Source organism: Balaenoptera physalus (assembly GCF_965194825.1).
Source record: "Balaenoptera physalus genome assembly, chromosome: 1".
Taxonomy (NCBI): Eukaryota; Metazoa; Chordata; class Mammalia; order Artiodactyla; family Balaenopteridae; genus Balaenoptera; species Balaenoptera physalus.
Genome location: NC_138882.1, coordinates 178,447,887 through 178,466,560, shown reverse-complemented (window position 1 = coordinate 178,466,560; position 18,674 = coordinate 178,447,887). Strand labels below are relative to the sequence as shown.

Here is an 18,674-nt window from a genome sequence, read left to right as displayed (position 1 = left end):
AAACTACTAAGCATGCAAGCCAGTCAGATAGAACTACAGGGTTTAAAACAAACAAGTTTCCATCTCTTATCTCATCCCTTCCTACCCTCACATTCTACAACTCAAACAACCAATTTCAACTCTTTTAGCTATTTCTCCTGGTATTTATCTTGATATATCTGAGTAGTATGCTTATACTGTTATTTCTGAATTTCTCAGTTTTGAAATTATATACTATCTTTTCATGATGGAATCTGGGCATTTAGCTCCGATGTAGAACCGCTTCCATTCCCACTTTGTCCCCTCTTCTGTAAATCCCTCTCACGCCTCTCCTCCACAAACTTTCTCTTTCCTCCATTCTCCCCATATAATTCTATCCCTTTGGTTAAAACAATATTCATTGCTTATGTTATTATAGACATGTCAGTGTAGTTCACAGCTGAACTGTGTGCTGTATTATGATTACACTTTCTTTCTGGCATAGCTTTTAGTTTTCCTGAACTTAATTGTCTCTTTTTTTCTGTTAGCTTAGTTAAAAAAAAAAAATAATCAACTTCTTTGATGTAAAATCGACATAAAATAAAATACACCTATTTTACGTGTGTAGTTCAATGAGTATTGACTAATGTATACACGCCCCAGTCAAGACAGAAAACATTTCCATCACCCCCAGCAAGTCCTTTCCAGCTCTTTTGAAGTCAACCCCCACCCTCATCCCAGGCAACCACTGATTGGATTCTATCACTAGAAATTGGTTTTACCAGTTCTTGAACTTCACGTATAAATGGAAGTATTTTTTGAGAATTATACTTTGAAGACACAAACTTGTAAAAAAGCGATTACAGCTCTGTGTCCTAGAGGAAATAAGCTTGAAGAACACAAGGCCTGTTCCAGTGTTGGGTCAGTGAAGGATTCCTGGAGGTATTAAAAGAATAAACCGCCACCACCATCAGCGACATTAGAAAGAATTAACCTGGAGTGGAAAGCTGTCATGTATGTGGGGAAGGGAGCATAGGAGTGGGAGGAGGTGCGAGTGAGGAAGTGCAAATGGGGAGGGGGTCCAGACAGAAGACAGAGCATGAACAAAGCCCCGGAGGCGATGGCAATCCCGTTTGGACTCATATCTGGATTTCCTAACTTTTGTCCATTTTATTACCTCGAAACTCATTTGCTCTCCAAGATTTCCCCAGTCGAAGCAGGACAATTATGAATAGTAAATACGATGATCTACCAGTTACATATCAGTGTTTTCCCCTGTAAACTCTTTGAGAGCAAGAACTTCATAATTAAACCCTTGTCACGTAGTAAGCATTAATAAATATTGGTTGACCTGACGAATGAGTAGGTGAATGAATGAATGAGTGAATGAATGAATGAGTGAATGAACGAATGAATTTATGAATACACGCAAGTCCCTGGAGGAAATGGTTGCTCTCGGAGGTACAGTCTGGCCCAGAAGTCCTAGAATGGGGACCGTGCTGGGACCGACCCCGAAGGCTAAGGAGACGCTCTAGGAAAGCTTCGTGCAATTTGCCATGGCGCCGCTCTAGCCTCGAGGACGCCGCTCTATGGCAGCGGGGAGGGCGGGGCCGTGGGCGTCTCCGGCTTTATTGTTCGGGCGCGGCGGGAGCGCGCGGAGCGCGCTTAGCGCGTGCATACGCGGCGGCGGTTGGCAGCGCGCGGACTGTGTGAAGTGAAGCGAGGCGACTCCGGACTCACGGACCGACAGACCGAGCGGCCCTTACGGCCGTCCGCAGCCAGGCGGCCCGAGATGTTGTCTGGGAAGAAGGCAGCAGCCGCGGCGGCGGCGGCGGCGGCAGCGGCGGCGGCGGCCGGGTCGGAGGCTGGTGCCGGGGCAGCGGGCGGCTCGGAGAACGGCTCTGAGGTGGCCGCGCCGCCCGCGGGCCTGTCCGGCCCTGCCGAAGCCGGGCCGGGGGCGGCCGGGGAGCGCACTCCCCGCAAGAAGGAGCCCCCGCGGGCCTCGCCCCCCGGGGGCCTGGCTGAGCCGCCGGGGTCCGCCGGGCCTCAAGCTGGGCCTACCGTCGTGCCTGGGTCTGCGACCCCCATGGAAACGGGAATCGCAGAGACTCCGGAGGGGCGACGGACCAGTCGGCGCAAGCGAGCGAAGGTGAGGCCCGACCCCCGCCCTCGAACTGCAAATCCCGGTGCCAAGCTTCCCCGAGGTTGTCCAGCCCGCATTACCCCCCACCCCCGCGAGCCCCGGTCTTGGACCTTGAGCCCCATGCCCCCCCGACCTCCCCAGTCACCGACCTCCACCCACCTCCCCACTAGCTGGCTGGGTGAGGTGGGAGGAGGGAAGGTCTTTGCCTGTGGTGAATGCGTCTTCATGCCGTGACCGGGCCGTCCTGGGAAAGGGGGATCTCGGGAAGGGGTATTTTACTCATTTACATCTCGTACACCTTTTCATTTTCTTGACTGGGAAAAATGGCTCCCTGACGTGGAGTTATGGTTGGCCTTGCTGGAGACATATATCATTTGTTTGTCCACAGATGTGTCTGGAAGCTGCTCAGCAATATTTATGTGTTTCGGCCGGGAGCACGTTGAAGCTGTAGGGTGATGCTAAAGAAATTGCCTTAGCCTTGAAGACCGAAAAAAAGGAACTTTTTTTTTTTTTTTTTGAGCCCTTTGCTGTGTGCTAGAGAGTTTTACTCTTTGTCCTTTTATCTTGTCAACGATCTTTTGATGTAGAGTTTTACAAATGAGGAAGCTGATTAAGAGGGTTAATATCAATTAGTCAAGGTGTAAATATACGGCAAGAAAAGGCTTTGTCACAGGACAGTATATACAGACTCACATCTCTGGGTGCCAGATGCTGTGTTCAAAGCGTCACCAACTTTTTATTTTTGCTAAACACCAACTGGCAGGTTTTGCTAGCCCCATTTCAGGAATGAGTAAGCTGAGGCACACAGTTTAAGCAACTTGCCCAGAGTCGCAAAGCTAAGTAAGTGGTGGAACTGGAATGTAAGCCCTACACTTACAATGTGATAAGGTGTCATCAGCCTCTGAAACAAAGGACCACATGTGACACCAACAGTGAGCAGGGCACTGGGGCAGTACTAGGGCACAGACTTTAGACTTGGCCCTTTTCTGGAGATTTCATGGTTAAGTTGAAAAAGCTGGAAGTATATGTACATATAATTTTAAGTAACTGAATATTTTAAATTATGTAATTTATGCATATTACAAGTTTTCTATCTCTATATAATTTAAGTGGATATACCAAGTCAGTGTGTATGAGGAGCTTCTTGAGTGTTGCCCAGATTGAGAGCCCTCAGATTGAATTGCCCAGTTTTGAGAGATCTCTCTCCAAGAATACTCTGCTCCAAGTATAAAGGAGGGAAGTCTTTGTGTGTGTGTGTGGTGGGGGGGGGGGCTGTTTAACCAACGCATAGGTTGGCAACTCCCAACTCTCTGAAATGAAATAGAGGGCAGAAGCCCAGTTGGGTTTTGATTTGACTATTTCAATAGGAAATTTGGCCAGAAACCAGATGATCAGTTTTTTGTTTTTTGTTTTTAAGAGAACGAGGCGTCTCTTATTTATTTATGCATGCATACCTGCCTGCTGGGTCTCTTAGTTGCTGCACATGGGCTCCTTAGTTGTGGCTCGCCAGCTGCTTAGTTGCAGCACACAGGCTCCTTAGTTGTGGCATGCGAACTCTTAGTTGCGGCATGCATGTGGGATCTAATTCCCTGAGCAGGGATCCAACCCAGGTCCCCTGCATTGGGAGCACAGAGTCTTAACCACTGTGCCACCAGGGAAGTCCCTCATATATTTTTTTTAAAAACAGGTTTATTGAGATAATTCACATACCATAAAATTTACCATTTTTGAGTATGTAATTCAGTGATTATTAGCATATTCACAAAGTTGTACAACCAGCACAATATCCTACAGTCAATTGTAGGATATTTTCATCACCCCCAAAAGACACCTATACCATTAGCAGGCACTCTCCATTCGTCCTTGGCTCCAGCCCCTGGCATTCACTAATCTTTCTGTCACTGTGGATTTGCCTTTTTTGGACATTTTATGTAAATGGAACCATATAATATGTGGCCTTTTGTGTCTGGCTTTAGCATGTTTTCAAGGTTCATCCATGTTGTAGTACTTCCATTCAGTACTTGATAGCTAACTGGCCAACTAATATCCCAGTGTATGAATATACCACATTTTGTTTATCCATTCATCATTTTATAGACATCTCCACTTTTTGGCTATTGTGAATAATGCTGCTGTGAACATTTGTGTACAGTTTTTTGTGTGAACATGTTTTTGGTTCTCTTAGGTATGATACCTAGGAGTGGAATTGCTGGGTGGTATGGTATCTCTGTTTAACTTATAGAGGAGCTGCCAAACAGTTTTCCATAGCAGCCACATCATTTTACATTCCCACCAGCAATATTTGAGAGTTCTGATTTCTCCAATCTTATTGACACTTGATAATGTCTTTTTATTATAGCCATCCTAGTGGGTGTGAAGTGGTATCTCATTGTGGTTTTAATATGTAGGCTAAAGATGTTGAATTGAGTATCTTCTCTTGTCCTTATTGGCCATTTGTATATCTTTTTTTGGTGAAATGTCTATTCATATCCTTGGCTCATCTTTAAATTGTGTTGTCTTTTTATTGTTGAGTAGTTAGAGTTCTATATATACGGTGATTACAAAAGTTTTATATTTTGATTTCCAGTTTATTTTTTCTTTTGTCCCTTTTGCTTCCAGTGTTCCATCTAAGAAACCATTACCTAATCCAGTGTCATAAAGATGTACTCCTATGTTTTCTTCTAAGAGTTTTATAGTTTTAGCTCTTGCATTTAGGTCTATGATCATTTTGGAGTTAATTTTTGTACGTGGCATTCTTTTGCATGTGTGTATCCGCTTGTCCCAACACAATTTGTTGAAGACTATTGTCTCCCCTTTGAATGATTGACACCCTTGTTGATTGACCATAAATGTAAGGGTTTATTTTTCCACTCTCAATTCTATCCCATTGATCTATATTTCTGTTCTTATGCCAGTACCACACTGTCCTGATTACTGTAGCTTGGCAATATGTTTTGAAATCGAGAAGTGTGAGTTCTCCAGCTTTGTTCTTTTTCAAGATTGTTTTGGCTATTCTGTATCTCTTGCATTTCCATATAAATTTTAGGATCAGTTTATCAGTTTTTGCAAAAAGGCAGCTGAAATTCTGATTGGGATTGTGTTGAATCTAGATTAATTTGGGGCTTGCTATAAGATTTCTTTGTAATTCTCCTGTGTTTAATTTTCCTTTGTGATTAGCTCTGAAACTCTCAAAAGAAAAATGGGTTATGTGTTTATTTGGTGAGCAACTAGGAAGTAAAGAATTGGGGAAGCAGACCTACGTATTCATAGCTACTCTTGGGAACCAGAGGAAGCGGACCTCAAGGGATAGAGTATCCATAAAGGAGTAAAATGGAAGCTGAGTCCGCTGTAGATAGACCTTGCTTCAAGGCCTTGCCTCAAGAGTTTATGCAGGGGATATATCTATATTTTATAGCCTGGGAGCTTATTCATTTTTGGGGGGCGGGGAGGGACACTTTTTTTTTTTTTTTTTGGCCACACTGTGCAGCATATGGTATCTTAGTTCCCCGACCAGGGATTGAACTCATGCCCCCTGCAGTGGAAGCAATAAGTCTTAACCACTGGACTGCCAGGGAAGTCCCTGGGGGGGACCCTCTTTTAAAAAAATTTATATATGCATAAACATGTATATAATTATATAAATAAGTAAATATATATATAATTATGTAATCAAAATTAGATTCAGGGTATTGGAAGGAGTCCATGCAATTGAGGGTCCCTGAGGCTTAAGTTTCATTAGTTTCAGAATAAATTCACCTCTGAATGTCTATGCTAACATTATGGCAAACTATTTAAGGTTTGAAATTGTTAAATTGGGCTGAGACTTTGGGAACACCACACAGCTTAAGGAATGGCGGTCTTGAGCTGGGCCTTGAAAAAGGACAGAATTTTTAAAAGTGTTCTGGAAAAGGATGGACTTCTGGAGTTAACTCATCCTCCTGTGATTCCTTTTCCTCAGAAAAATAAATCCTACCTTGTAACATTATTAGGTTTAGATATAATGTAAATAAAATGCTTATTGCAGTGTCTGGCATAAGTAAGTAGGTACCCAGTGATTAAGTACTACTAGGGAAGAAAAGGAAGTGAAAAATGCTTGGAATATAATAGAAAGTGGTTTGAGAAGCAACAGGGAGTCCAGAGTGGACAACTGAATGTTGGGAACAATGGGCAAATGAATTTAATTGGAAATGAGGTTCTTCTAGGAGCAAGAGAAGTTGGAGGGATCAGTAGTGTTGTAGAGTTGTATCTAGGTTGTAGAGAGCCAAATACTAGATATGTGCTGTCCTGGATGGTAGCCACTAGCCACCTATGGCTATTGAGCACTTACCATGTGGCTAGTAGATTGAGGGAACTGAATTTTTAATTTTAATTTAATCCTAAATAGCCACATGGTAAGTGCTCAATAGCCACAGGTGGCTAGTGCTACCTTATTGGAAGCACAGATAGAGAACATTTCCATTATCACAGAAAATTCTGTCAGACAGCATTGCACTAGATTATGAAGTATAAGTGCTATGAGAATTTAGAGAAGGGAAAGATATATTTGTAAGTTTGGAAGACTTAGGGAGTAATTTGCAGAGGAGGTGGGCCTTGAATTTTAGGCATTGGATTTACAGAAAAGGTGGGAGTAGCTTTTAGGGAGTTTAGGGATGGTTTTGACTAGTGTGTTAGAAAATGATTAGAGGTAAATGTGACTAGTTAGAGCTAGACGGTTTATATGCTGGTTTGACAGTTTTGGCATTCATTTGGAAAATGAATGTATTTGGAAATACGTACAGTGTATTTGGAAAATTAATCTGGCAGTTGTGCTCTAGGTGAATTACAAGGAAGAACTGTTAAAAGACTGGAGCTTTAAGGTGGTTGGGAAGTGAATGAATCACTGTAGCAAGGGTGTGGAAGAGATAGGAGAGACTAGAGATATAAATTTGAGAGTCACGGGTGTACAGGTGAGAACAAGTACCCTACTGACTCATCTGCCTGTTGGGACACCTTTTTGTACTTGGTTATAAGTAGTTGTAGCACCTCTGAAGTCTCAGAGGATTTTAGTTAGGGATAAAAGATTCCCACTCCTTTATGTTCATAGCATCCATTCTTTTTCTCAGGGGAATAATTTTTATTTTTTATAGTTTGTATGAGTCTTTCAGATGGTTTTTAAACTTTTTCATAAGTGGAGAAATCCATTTTTACAAAATGTAATTTTATGCATAATCCCAAAATAAAATACTACTTGCCTGTTTTATATCAAGTTTAAATTTATAACATTTATTTTAGTTGTCAGTCTTTGAGACAATGAGGCTATTTTGGTAGAGCCAAATTTGAGAGTGGAGGTTAAGCATAATTGCAGCCTCAATAATTTCTGTATTTTGTTTATGAAGTATTGTACTGATTGACAAGTAGTGGTAGTGCAGAAGGTTGTTTCCTTGTTTTTAGCTTGTCTTTCCATCTCAGGACACTCTCTCAGTTGAACAGAGATGGCAGAAGAAATTTTATTCTTCAGTCTACCCAAAATTGAGTTACCTAAGTAGTACAACTTCATGTGTTGGTGATCTCTAAAGGGTTATGGTTTGGTTTAACACATACGAGTACTCATGTTAAAAATACATTTTAAAATTAATAAATGAAATCCCAAAAAAATCCAAGGGTTCTGTGGAACACAGTTCTTTTTCTGTTGTTGTTAAATACTACTTTAGATATTCTTACTCCTATCTCTAGGTATTTTTCTGATCTCCTTTTTTTCTTGAAAGCTAAGAACTCTAGACCAGCCTCTTCCAAGTGTATTCCTTGTTAGTAGTTATTACATCAAAACATTGGATTAAAAAATATTAAAAAAGATTGTTTTTGCTGTGAAACTTCTCAGTACTTTTAACATGTATTATGACTCTCCTAGAGGGGGCCTATAAAGAATGCAGTGCTTCCCTAACTTTAATCTTGGATTCCTTTTTCCTTCAAAGGGCATGGTGTCTTAGGCAAAAGCTGAACTACTTCAGTAGAGAGGATCGTATATTATTGTTTGTGTTTGTCTCAGAATTTGCACATTGCCCAGTTCCACAGTAGGCACTTGTTAAGTGATTATTGATTGAATGGGTAGGATTGATGGGCAGGGGATTAAAGGGCTGAATCTTTGGGACAGGGAGAGATCAAGCACTGTTGAGGGGTAAAAGGTGAAAGGAAGCTGCATACTGTAAACATGTATTACATTTTCTAACCCAGCTCCCTCTTTGAAACTTTTTTCCCTCCTTGCTGCTTTACCCATTATCCTGAGGTCTGTTCCTAACAGTTTAATCTCAGTCAAGTAGGATAAAGTTTGTTATCTGCATTTTTGGGAGATTTTATTGTAAAGTCTGTGAGATGTTTACCTGATCAGGTTTTTTTGTTTGCAACTAGAGTTTCAGCTTATTAAGGGCAGAGATACTCTCATTCATAATCATTTTCTCCATTGTGCCATGTTCTCAGTTCAGTATTTGATAGATAAATACAGTTATTCATGTGTTAAATAAAATTCTTAGAGCACAGGTCAAAGCTATTCAATTTATCCATAATTGTTTCCATTTTCTAACCCAATCCCTGTTTTCAGTAAAACTCTTAACTCCCCTAGCTACCTACTCCCCCACCACCCAAATCCTGTGGTCATGTCATTAAAAAAAAAAAGAAGACAGATAATAGCAGCCAGCCATCTGGAGCGATTTCAAAGATATTTCGAAAGTTAAAATAGATTGCATTCACTGTAATCCACAGGACGATGCATTTCAGAAATCTAATATATTATATTTGGAAGCCATGTTGTCTTTGCCCTGTCTCCACCTCCAATAAATACTTTTTATTTTATTCATTTTATCTTTTCATTGAATCCAGAATAGAGAGCTGTTGTTTCTGTGGCTTCCTTGTTAGGGTGGGGGTCAAAATGATGATTTGACAGTGTTCCAAGGTTGATGACTATTTGTAATACACATTTTAACAAAGAGGTCCATAATAATCTTCCCTATCCTAAGTTGCTTTACCCCCCAATAAAACATTCATTAAGACTGCTTCCTCTTTCTACTTATTACCTGGTTTTCCCCTTTGTAACCTGTGTGAATTAGTAGTAAGGCTTGTAGTCTCCATTTCCACATGACTTATTCCTTAATTTGTTGTAATAAGGATTCTTTGCTCTCATCATTCAACTCTCTTAGGTCACCAGTGTTTTGTTTTTGTTTTTGTTTTAAGCAAATGTACCTTTTTATTGTTTCAGTTTGACTATTGCCATTTGCAACTTTTATTCCCTGCCCACCCTCCCCACTCCTCAATTTGGTTTCTAGAATTCTTTTGCTATTTACCTGTGGAATAGTAGTTAGAAGTACAGATTGGCATTAGACAGACTTGTTATTCTAGCTAACTGTATTTTTGTCTGACTGAGGGCTAGTTTAGTCTTTTGTTGAAACTTCCAGTATGTGAACATGATATATACATACGTATAGATGCACACACAGACACACAATTAATTTTTATTTGTAGAGAGCCTCAGAGTCATTGATTTGAATTTCAATACTATGATGTAAAAGTTACAGTTTGGGCTAAATCTGAACTGACACAAGATTATTTCATGAGAGATTTTGTTTTTAATGGTTACCTATTATGAGCTAGCTTGTTCCTTGTTATTCACTTATTTTCCTTAAAAATTGAAGTTAGAAAACAATTCATATTTACTGATGGTTCCAAACTGAGTTTCTGACTTTAGATGTCCATTGTATTTAGCTTTCCCTGGTATAATCTCCATATAGGTAGAGTACAGAGAGATGGATGAAAGTTTGGCCAACCTCTCAGAAGACGAGTATTATTCAGAAGAAGAGAGAAATGCTAAAGCAGAGAAGGAAAAGAAGCTTCCCCCACCACCCCCTCAAGCCCCACCTGAGGAAGAAAATGAAAGTGAGCCTGAGGAACCATCTGGTGAGTTGTAGTAACTAACCACAGTTTTGTTTTATCTTAGAAATAAGAATAAATGAATTTATTCCTATTCTGCAATGTTCTTTATGTCTTTGGTTTATACTCTTATATTGGCCATGTGTATTTTTGTGTGTGTGCACATGTACATGTATACACACATAAATATACATGCATATATACATAGTGGTTCTGACATTCTTTTTGTGTGTGTCTGTACATATAGGAGGAAAGTAAAGAATGAGGGTAGAAGGATAATGGCTATGTAAGGCAGCTGGAAAGTTGGAGAAAATGCACAGAAAGCCAAACCCAAAGAACCAAACCTTTCAGTGATAACTCTGATTCAGAATTTAGAGATAGAATGATTCAGAAATTATTCTGGCTAAATTATGCCATTTACTTCATGGTTAGATACTTTCAGATAAAACCTTCGTGGTGTGGATCAGTTTTGAAAAGGGTCTTTTCCTGGTGAACAAAGATAAAAATACATTCTGAAGTCAAAAAGAAAAGACTTAAGTGCCTGTTATTGTTTAGTTATTGAGCCCTCCAGTCAAAAGAATGGTATAAGAAAAGGCTATGAAGAGATTCTAAGGTCACACAATCTTCCCTATGACATTGAAAGATTATTGGAGCCTATAGTACTGTTTTCAGAGGTTCAAACATCTTAAAAGAATTCTCACTAACATCCCCTCAGTGAGTCCTACTGAGGATACCCAGACCAATTAGGAATACCCTTTTGTTTTGGAGAGACCAAACAAAAGTAGAATCTTAATTAATATTTCATATCTTCTGCCATTAATGGCTACTCTTTAACTCTTCTTCGAAGAGTTTGAATTTTTACTAAGTTCTTCTCCTTAAAATACTTTCTGTATTTCCAGTAGCTCCAGGCCCATTCACCTCAGCAATTCTTTTAGAGAGCATTACAAATCAGGTGTTAATTTAAACTTAGATTTAGAACTTATCAAACAGATTCTGGCTAAAACTCAAAAATAAAAATTTATAATTTACAGTAATTGTAATAAAATATAATAAAAGAATACAGTTTGAGAGCATTTAGAAAAAGATAGATTCTGGGTTTAAATCTTCTCAGGAATCAGATTTCCTAAGAATGGTTTTCCTAAAATTTTCTTAAAATAACTTATCGGACAGTTACTTACTGGGAGTGGTATATTACCTTTGGGAGTAATGTCCCTGAGGCAAATGTACCTCAACAACACCTCCTCTCTTTTTGTTGATTTTTTTTCCTCCTTTTCCTAGTCTTTTACATTTAGCTCTCTCCCCTTCTTTCTGTCCTTACTCCCAACTCTTCCCTTGACTCTCTACTCCTTTCTTCTATATTCTACTTTGATTCTTGCCTTTCTTTTTTTCTACCTTTGCTGTAGATTTGCTAATGAGATACATGGGGATAATCCTTTTGATAGCTGTTATATAGCTCCAGAGGCTGCTGATCTCTTAGTTTAAGGACTCTATTATTCAGTAGATGATCTGATATCTCAGATACTGCCTCACCCTCTTTTTTGTGTAGTTGTCAGTGTCTCCAGTAAGAAACTGATTTACCATAAGGTATCAAGTTGATATACACTTTGTCCTCTGAAAATTTTAAACCAAGTCTTGGTGTTTTCTTTTTTGTGAAAGAGGCTTTTTATTTTGTTTTCCTTCTTCCATAAATGTCAGATATTGTTCCTACAAAGAGTAAATATCTTATTTTAAATTATTTATTTATTTATTTATTTATTTGGTTGCGCTGGGTCTTAGTTGCGGCAGGCGGGCTCCTTAGTTGCAGCTCGCAGGGTCCTTAGTTGTGGCATGCATGTGGGATCTAGTTCCCTGATCAGGGATCAAACCCGGGCCTCCTGCATTGGGAGCATGGAGTCTTATCCACTGCGCCACCAGGGAAGTCCCCAAAAGTAAATATCTTAGCAAAGGGATTTAGGATCTGGGGAACTGTCTTTATGCCATTATGTTCTAGTTAATTTTAATCCAGTGGTTTAGTTTAAGTTTTAAACTATTTAATATTCTGGAGAAAATTAAAGTTTTGTTTCTTAAGTTTAGGATATCTTCAGTGCTCAGAGGTGTGCTGATAACAGCCAAAACTTACCAATTATTTGTGGTTATGAAAATAGTTATTTTTCCTCTAAAACAATTCAAAAACATTTTTTTAAACATTTGTAGGGTGAATTAGGGAATACTTACCCTGGAAAAGTAGTGGTAGCTTACTGGCCTGCAGAATTTAGAAATAGTTTGGGTCCTCATGGTGAATAAATATTATCAGGGAAGTTCAAGTATGTAGAAACTGTCCAGGGTTTCCAAAATCTCTTGTGTTATCCGAACTAGTTTTTTCACTTAAGTTTTCATTCAAAAATTGAATGGAAGCCTTGCCATATGCGTATCTTAAAATCTTGAGAGAAGATGTGGGTCTGGTTCTTTACCAAATCTTTTAAGTTATTTTAGGTGATAACTAGACATTAACTTACTCTCTTAAAATATATAAGGTTTGAATACATTTCATTCTTTACCGGCTTTTAAACATGTTTAGAAAATTTTGCTTCGCTTTCCACAGTGTTAATCTTAAGAAGAATAAAATATTTTGTTAATTATGAAAGCACGAGGTATTCTGAAGTCAGTGGGTAAAATGATTTGACTGGAGAAGATTCCTCTAGGAGAGTTTTAAGAGTAGGCCAGAAACGAAGGTTGGAGCCTTGGTTACCAGGCTAAGGAATTTGAACTTGATGTCCTTTAAGCACTGGGAGGATCTGGTCATGGGTAACACTGAGGTTTTTTGAGTGAAGGTGCTGTACCAAAATACGTGTTTTGGAAAAATCAGTCTATGTGCTCTATAAGGGCAAAGTAAAGGAGTAAAGAGACTGGGATTGGAGAGATGATTTAGGCTATTTTGGTAATTGAGTTTACTGGATTTTGATCAATGGAAAAATGTTCTCAATATCAAAGTTGAATTTTTTGGGAAACGAGGTTTGGGTTTCAGGAATTCCCTGGTGGTCCAGTGGTTAGGACTCGACACTTTCACTGCCTGGGCCCGGGTTCGATCCCTGGTCTGGGAACTAAGATCCTGCAAGCCTGCACGGCGTGGCCAAAAAAAAAGGAGGTTTGGGTTTTTTTCTGTTTGGATTTATTTAATTGGGAAAAAGTTCTCTGTTCTGGGTTAAACACTGTTTGTAGATTTGTCAGTTTTTAATTATAACAATGTGGCATTTAGTTCTGTGGTAGTCACATGGGTAAATGTATTTTTCATACTAAATATTGCTGCTTATGTTTAAAATTCACCTAATTTGTTTTCTTAAACATTTCCATGTATTTTTATATTTACTATACACTTCTGAATATATTTGTTTTAACAAACGATGGTTTTATTTGGTTTTCCGGTACCTTTTCTATCAAGATAAAAGTGGCAGCTGAGCCTGAACAGGTTGTCTTTGGAATTGAGTGTTTGGTTATTAGTGGTGTCACATAATAGTGGAGCGTCAATAAAATAGAGTAAAATCTCGGTTGGAGTTTACATATTACATACTGGTTTAGAATAATTGCCGCTCTGTTAAAGTAGCTTTCTATTGGAGAAAAGCTTTCTTCCCTTCTTGACTCAGTTGTTACCCTGTATACCTTAGATTATTCCTCAGTGAGGTTTTACTAAGTTAACTAATTTGCTAGCACTTCGCTTTTTTATTTTCATACAAAACATAGTTTTTTTCCCTTCACTGCCTTTCAGCAGTTGAAATTTTGCAGAAAAATCTCACTGGTAGTTCCTTGATTTAAATTTTGTATTGGATTACTGTTTAGGAACTCTGGTTTGGGATTCCTGTTTAGGAACTCTAACATTTGGGGTTAGAAGTAGCTTAGTTGTGTATAGCTTAAGATTTGTATGGAAACTTACTCTAAAATAAATAAAATGAAATTTGAAATGGGTTTTTAAGATGCCTTTCTTAAGACGTCTTCACGTTAATGGATTTCTCAATAGAGACATGAGAAGTATGGTTGAAATATATGTATGTATGTGCATGTGTCTGTATGCGTACCATTTTTCCAGGCTCAGTGCTGTGCTAATACGCTAATGAAACTCAAAGGCTTCCATTAACCATTGATTAACTCTTCAAATCAATTTTGTTAGATATTGTTAGCTGGTTGGTGACGACTTTATTATATTCCATTTTATTGAATGACTGTGGGAAGAATCACTTTATCTCCTTGTTTAAAATAAGGATTCTGGTGAGAATATAAACAAAGGAAAGTATTTGCTCTCTTCTCTGTTGTGCATGGTAATTTTGGATGTGTTTGGTGTATGTGTTTGAAAGAGATGTAGGCTTTTAAACAAATTACAAAACAATGAGATGTGAGAGATTGCTATGACAAAAAATTCTGTGTGGTTTTAATAATTTGGAGGCCTTGTTCATGTAATAGTCATGCTGTAGATTGAAATTATTTTTAAAAATCACACAAAAGGAGATGCAACCTGAATTAGTAAAAATACTAAATTTATATAAAATATACAAAATACGTGTATGGGTAGAAGAATTTAGCTTAAAATTCAGTGAAATTTGATCATAAATACTGTCGACAAGAGATTGACCTAAAACTTGATGAGTTGCTTTATTTGCTGTAGCAAAAATCTAAAAGGCAGAATCTTTTGGACTATCCTTTAGAACTCGGTGTAATAGAATTTGACCAGAGGAGAGCTGAAGATGGACCTTACTTTAAAAGAAAAAAATCAGTGGTTGGTCCCAATATTTGTACAGTGGTCCTTATATTTTCATATTTCTTTGCTTATAAAGTACCCTGATCATCTCTCCCATGAGGCAGTCATACTGACTGCAGTCAGTAGAAGTGCTGGATTTGGCCGCGTGGATAGTTATGGTCAGAGTTCAGGTGAATACTTTCATTTATCAGGCTGTAAGTGCTCTCAAGGGGCACATCCCAGCCTTTCCTCTCTCCATGCCTACAAGTGCACAGCCCCCATACCCAGCAGGAGACCCTCTTTTGTAGGTTTAGTAGAAGTTGCTAGGAAATTGATCCCTGAAGAGTTGTTTATGTTGCCATTTTGGCCTGCTAGTGTCACCTAAGTGCCTGAAATCATTTGATTTTCTCATCATATGAAGTATGATGTATACATTTAGAAAACAGACCTAGGATTAATTTTCTTGCTTTTTTTTTTTTAAATAAATTTATTTATTTATTTATTTTTGGCTGTGTTGGGTCTTCGTTGCTGCACGCGGGCTTTCTCTAGTTGCAGTGAGCGGGGGCTACTCTTCGTTGCAGTGCGCTTGCTTCTCATTGCAGTGCGCTTGCTTCTCATTGCAGTGGCTTCTCATTGTGGGGCACGAGCTCTAGGCGTGCGGGCTTCAGTAGTTGTGGCACGCGGGCTCAGTAGTTGTGGCTCGCAGGCTCTAGAGCACAGGCTCAGTAGTTGTGGCGCACGGGCTTAGTTGCTCCGCGGCATGTGGGATCTTCCCGGACCAGGACTTGAACCCGTGTCCCCTGCATTGGCAAGTGGATTCTTAACCACTGCACCACCAGGGAAGTTCCAACCTTTTTCTTTTTTTTTTTTTTGTATAGCATCATTTCAGTGTTCTGATTTGGAACTATGCTCCAGAATAACTTACTAGAGAGCTGGGGGAAAATGTCACAGGCCGAAAAGGTAACCTAGATCAATTCAACAAAATTTTTGTATTTTGAGAGATTACTAAAAATGGACCAAGATGTATATTACTATCCAACACATGGTCCCCACTCTCAGATAATTTATAGCCTAGTATGAGATACAGATGTATACATAAATGTATAATAGAAGGCAAAATACTCTTAGATGTAACATTTCAGGGTAAAAATGTGGAGAGACTTAGAGGCAGAAAGGGTGGAAAGGAAGGAAGTATTCAGATCCTTCTTTACTTACAGGAAGAGTTAAAAAAAAAAAAAAAGAAACCCAACAAGGTAGGGGATTGGTGGTGTGGAGGGGAAAATTTTTATACAGACATTTTCTAAACAAAATAAGATTTTCTCAAATGTGCAGCTCTTCATTCACTTTATTCTACATACATTAATTGTAAAACTATAGTGCTTTGTTCCAGGCATGGTGCTGGATTCTGAGGGTTCAAGGCTGAAGACTAAGTCCTCCTGCAAAGAATTCCCAGTCCAGTTTAGGGTTACAGGTATTAATTGACAACAATGAAGAAACAATACAATAAAAGTATATACAAAGTATATACAAAGTATGGTGAGACTGCAGAAATTGTTTTCAGATGTTTTTCCCAAAATTGGATTTTGGAAGTTTTACTTTAAACATGAAGGAATGAAGGTAGGCTTTTATGAAGCAGTTTGAGAGCCCTGATTTTTAACTGTTCATGCTTTTGGCTGATAAGAACCATTGAATCAGATGCTACCAAGTTATGTTTGGTCTTTAGAGATTGACCTGCTTTTCTTAATGATTTTATTTTATTGATTATTTTGCTTTATTTTTTATTAAGGCAAAATAGTAATTTGTTTAGCTGAGCAACTTTATTTTTGTAATCTCCTTGTATTCTTTTGCTACCATCCTTTATTTGGTGTGATCATGGATAATAGAAGAACAGGATACTTTGAGGATTTTCTCATCTGAAAAATGGGGCTTGATATGAGGATCATATGAGAAGATATGGGCTCCACTTTTGTGTACAGATGTCTTGCATTTATTAAACACAGTTGAACCAGGAATACAGTGGGTTGGTGTTGTTTTCTAAATTTATTTTATTGAAGTGTAGGTGATTTACAGTGTTGTGTTAATTACTGCTCCACAGCAAAGTGATTCAGTTATACGTATATATACACACACACACACACACATTCTTTTTTAAAATATTCTTTTCCATTATGGTTTATCATAGGATTTTGAATATAGTTCTCTGTGCTGTACAGTAGGACCTTGTTTATCCATTCTGTATATAAAAGCTTACATCTGCTAACCCCAACCTCCCACTCCATCCTTCCCCCAACCCCGTTTCCCTTGGCAACCACCAGTCTGTTCTCTATGTCCATGATTCTGTTTCTTAGATAGGTTCATTTGTGTCATATTTTATATTCCACGCATAAGTGATATCATATGGTATTTGTCTTTCTCTTTCTGACTTCACTTAGTATGGTAATCTCTAGTTGCATCAGATCAGTGTTCTAGTCAGGAAAAAATCAGGTTAGGTAATGGACTAGGTTGACATACATACTCTGTCACTTTTGGAAACTGGGAAGTGTATGTGGTAGCCCATTTTCAATAATGTGAATAGATCATTTTTTACAAAATAGTTCTATAAGCTTTTATATGTTATATCATAGGAGGAGTGGCAAATCTTGGTACTTTCTAATAAAGACTTTCTCTCCTCAGAGAATAACAGTGTAAATCCATATATCAACTATCAAGATATAACATTAAATTTTGCCATATTTGCTGATCACAGAGGTTTTAAACATTTGAAAACAGGATTATTTTTGCTTTTGCTGTTTTTTAGCATCTTCTGATATTTGAAGATAGATGAATACATATGATTAATTAAAGCCTAAGAAGTTGTATGTTTTTCGTAGCATTGTAGACTCAAATCATGTTTAAGGTGGAAGGAGCCTCTAATCATAGCCCAGGAAGATACAGATAGCCAGAGTTCTGAAAAACTGTTACATAAGCAGGAAAAGGGGACTCTCTTGTTGGGAAATACACTCATGGTTATCAGTTGTGAAAAGTTATAATGGTTCTTTTAATAGCAGCTCCAGAATAAAGTTCCATATTGGCCTTTTTAAAAACAGGTAAATAACTAGAAAAATAAGCTTTGTTTTTAAAAAACTACCTGTACTCAAACACAGCTTAAGCTTGGCAGTTGAGCAACATAACATAGCACCTGAATTGTGGGCTTTCTTTGCAACATTTTGAAAAGTGAACTACAAACCAAGATTTTGCAACAAAATAAGTAAGGAAAGTCTATGGAATGTGGAGGGAAATAGCATGTGAAAAAGTCAGTTCATTCAGTTGGCTTACAAAACCTTTGCTTTCTTCCCTAGCTTGTAGGGCTTTTACTTTCTTTTATATAGGATCCCTGCTACTGAGCTTCTCAGTTCTGCCCCAGTGTTAAGTTCAGGAGCAAAGCAGTGCTACAGCTCCTCCAGTGGTACAGAGAGAAAATTCCAGGCAGGTTCCTACCTCAGGAAGCATTGTTTTCCTGCTTTCTAGACTTTAAGGCTATCTATTTTAGTTCTTTATTTTATTTTATTTTATTTTATTTGCTGTGTTAGGTCTTTGTTGCTGCGCATGGGCTTCTCATTGCGGTGGCTTCTTTTGTTGCGAAGCACGGGCTCTAGGCATGCAGGCTTCAGTAGTTGTGGCACACGGGCTCAGTAGTTGTGGCTCGTGGGCTCTAGAACGCAGGCTCAGTGGTTATGGCGCACGGGCTTAGTTGCTCCGCGGCATGTAGGGTCTTCCCGGACCAGGGCTTGAACCCGTGTCCCCTGCATTGGCAGGCGGATTCTTAAACACCGTGCCACCAGGGAAGTCCCAGTTCATTATTTTAAATGACAGTGTAACCCTAGAATTGCTGCTCTAATTGGAGGTTTCGTTTTGGTTAATTTTGTTGGGGAGTATTGATCGGTGTTAGGTGTTTTAAAATGCCTCTAATGTGCTTCAGAGGAACCCCCGAGG

The 18,674-nt window shown here is 38.8% G+C and overlaps 1 protein-coding gene across 4 annotated transcripts in view; it reads left to right on the top strand.

Moving 5' to 3' along the window:
• Positions 1-1,587: 1,587 nt before the first annotated feature.
• The window catches only part of KDM1A (lysine demethylase 1A), a 63,048-nt gene continuing 45,961 nt past the window's right edge, over positions 1,588-18,674 (top strand). For 2 of the 4 annotated variants that reach the window (XM_082451385.1, XM_082451384.1), the window contains exons 1-2: positions 1,591-2,107; positions 9,859-10,024. In XM_082451385.1, coding sequence (XP_082307511.1) covers positions 1,751-2,107; positions 9,859-10,024 — 523 coding nt within the window. In that variant the 5' untranslated portion in view covers positions 1,591-1,750. Of the gene's footprint in view, positions 2,108-9,858; positions 10,025-18,674 lie in introns of all 4 variants that reach the window. The other 2 variants (XR_014260966.1, XM_082451386.1) reach the window with 2 other exon arrangements.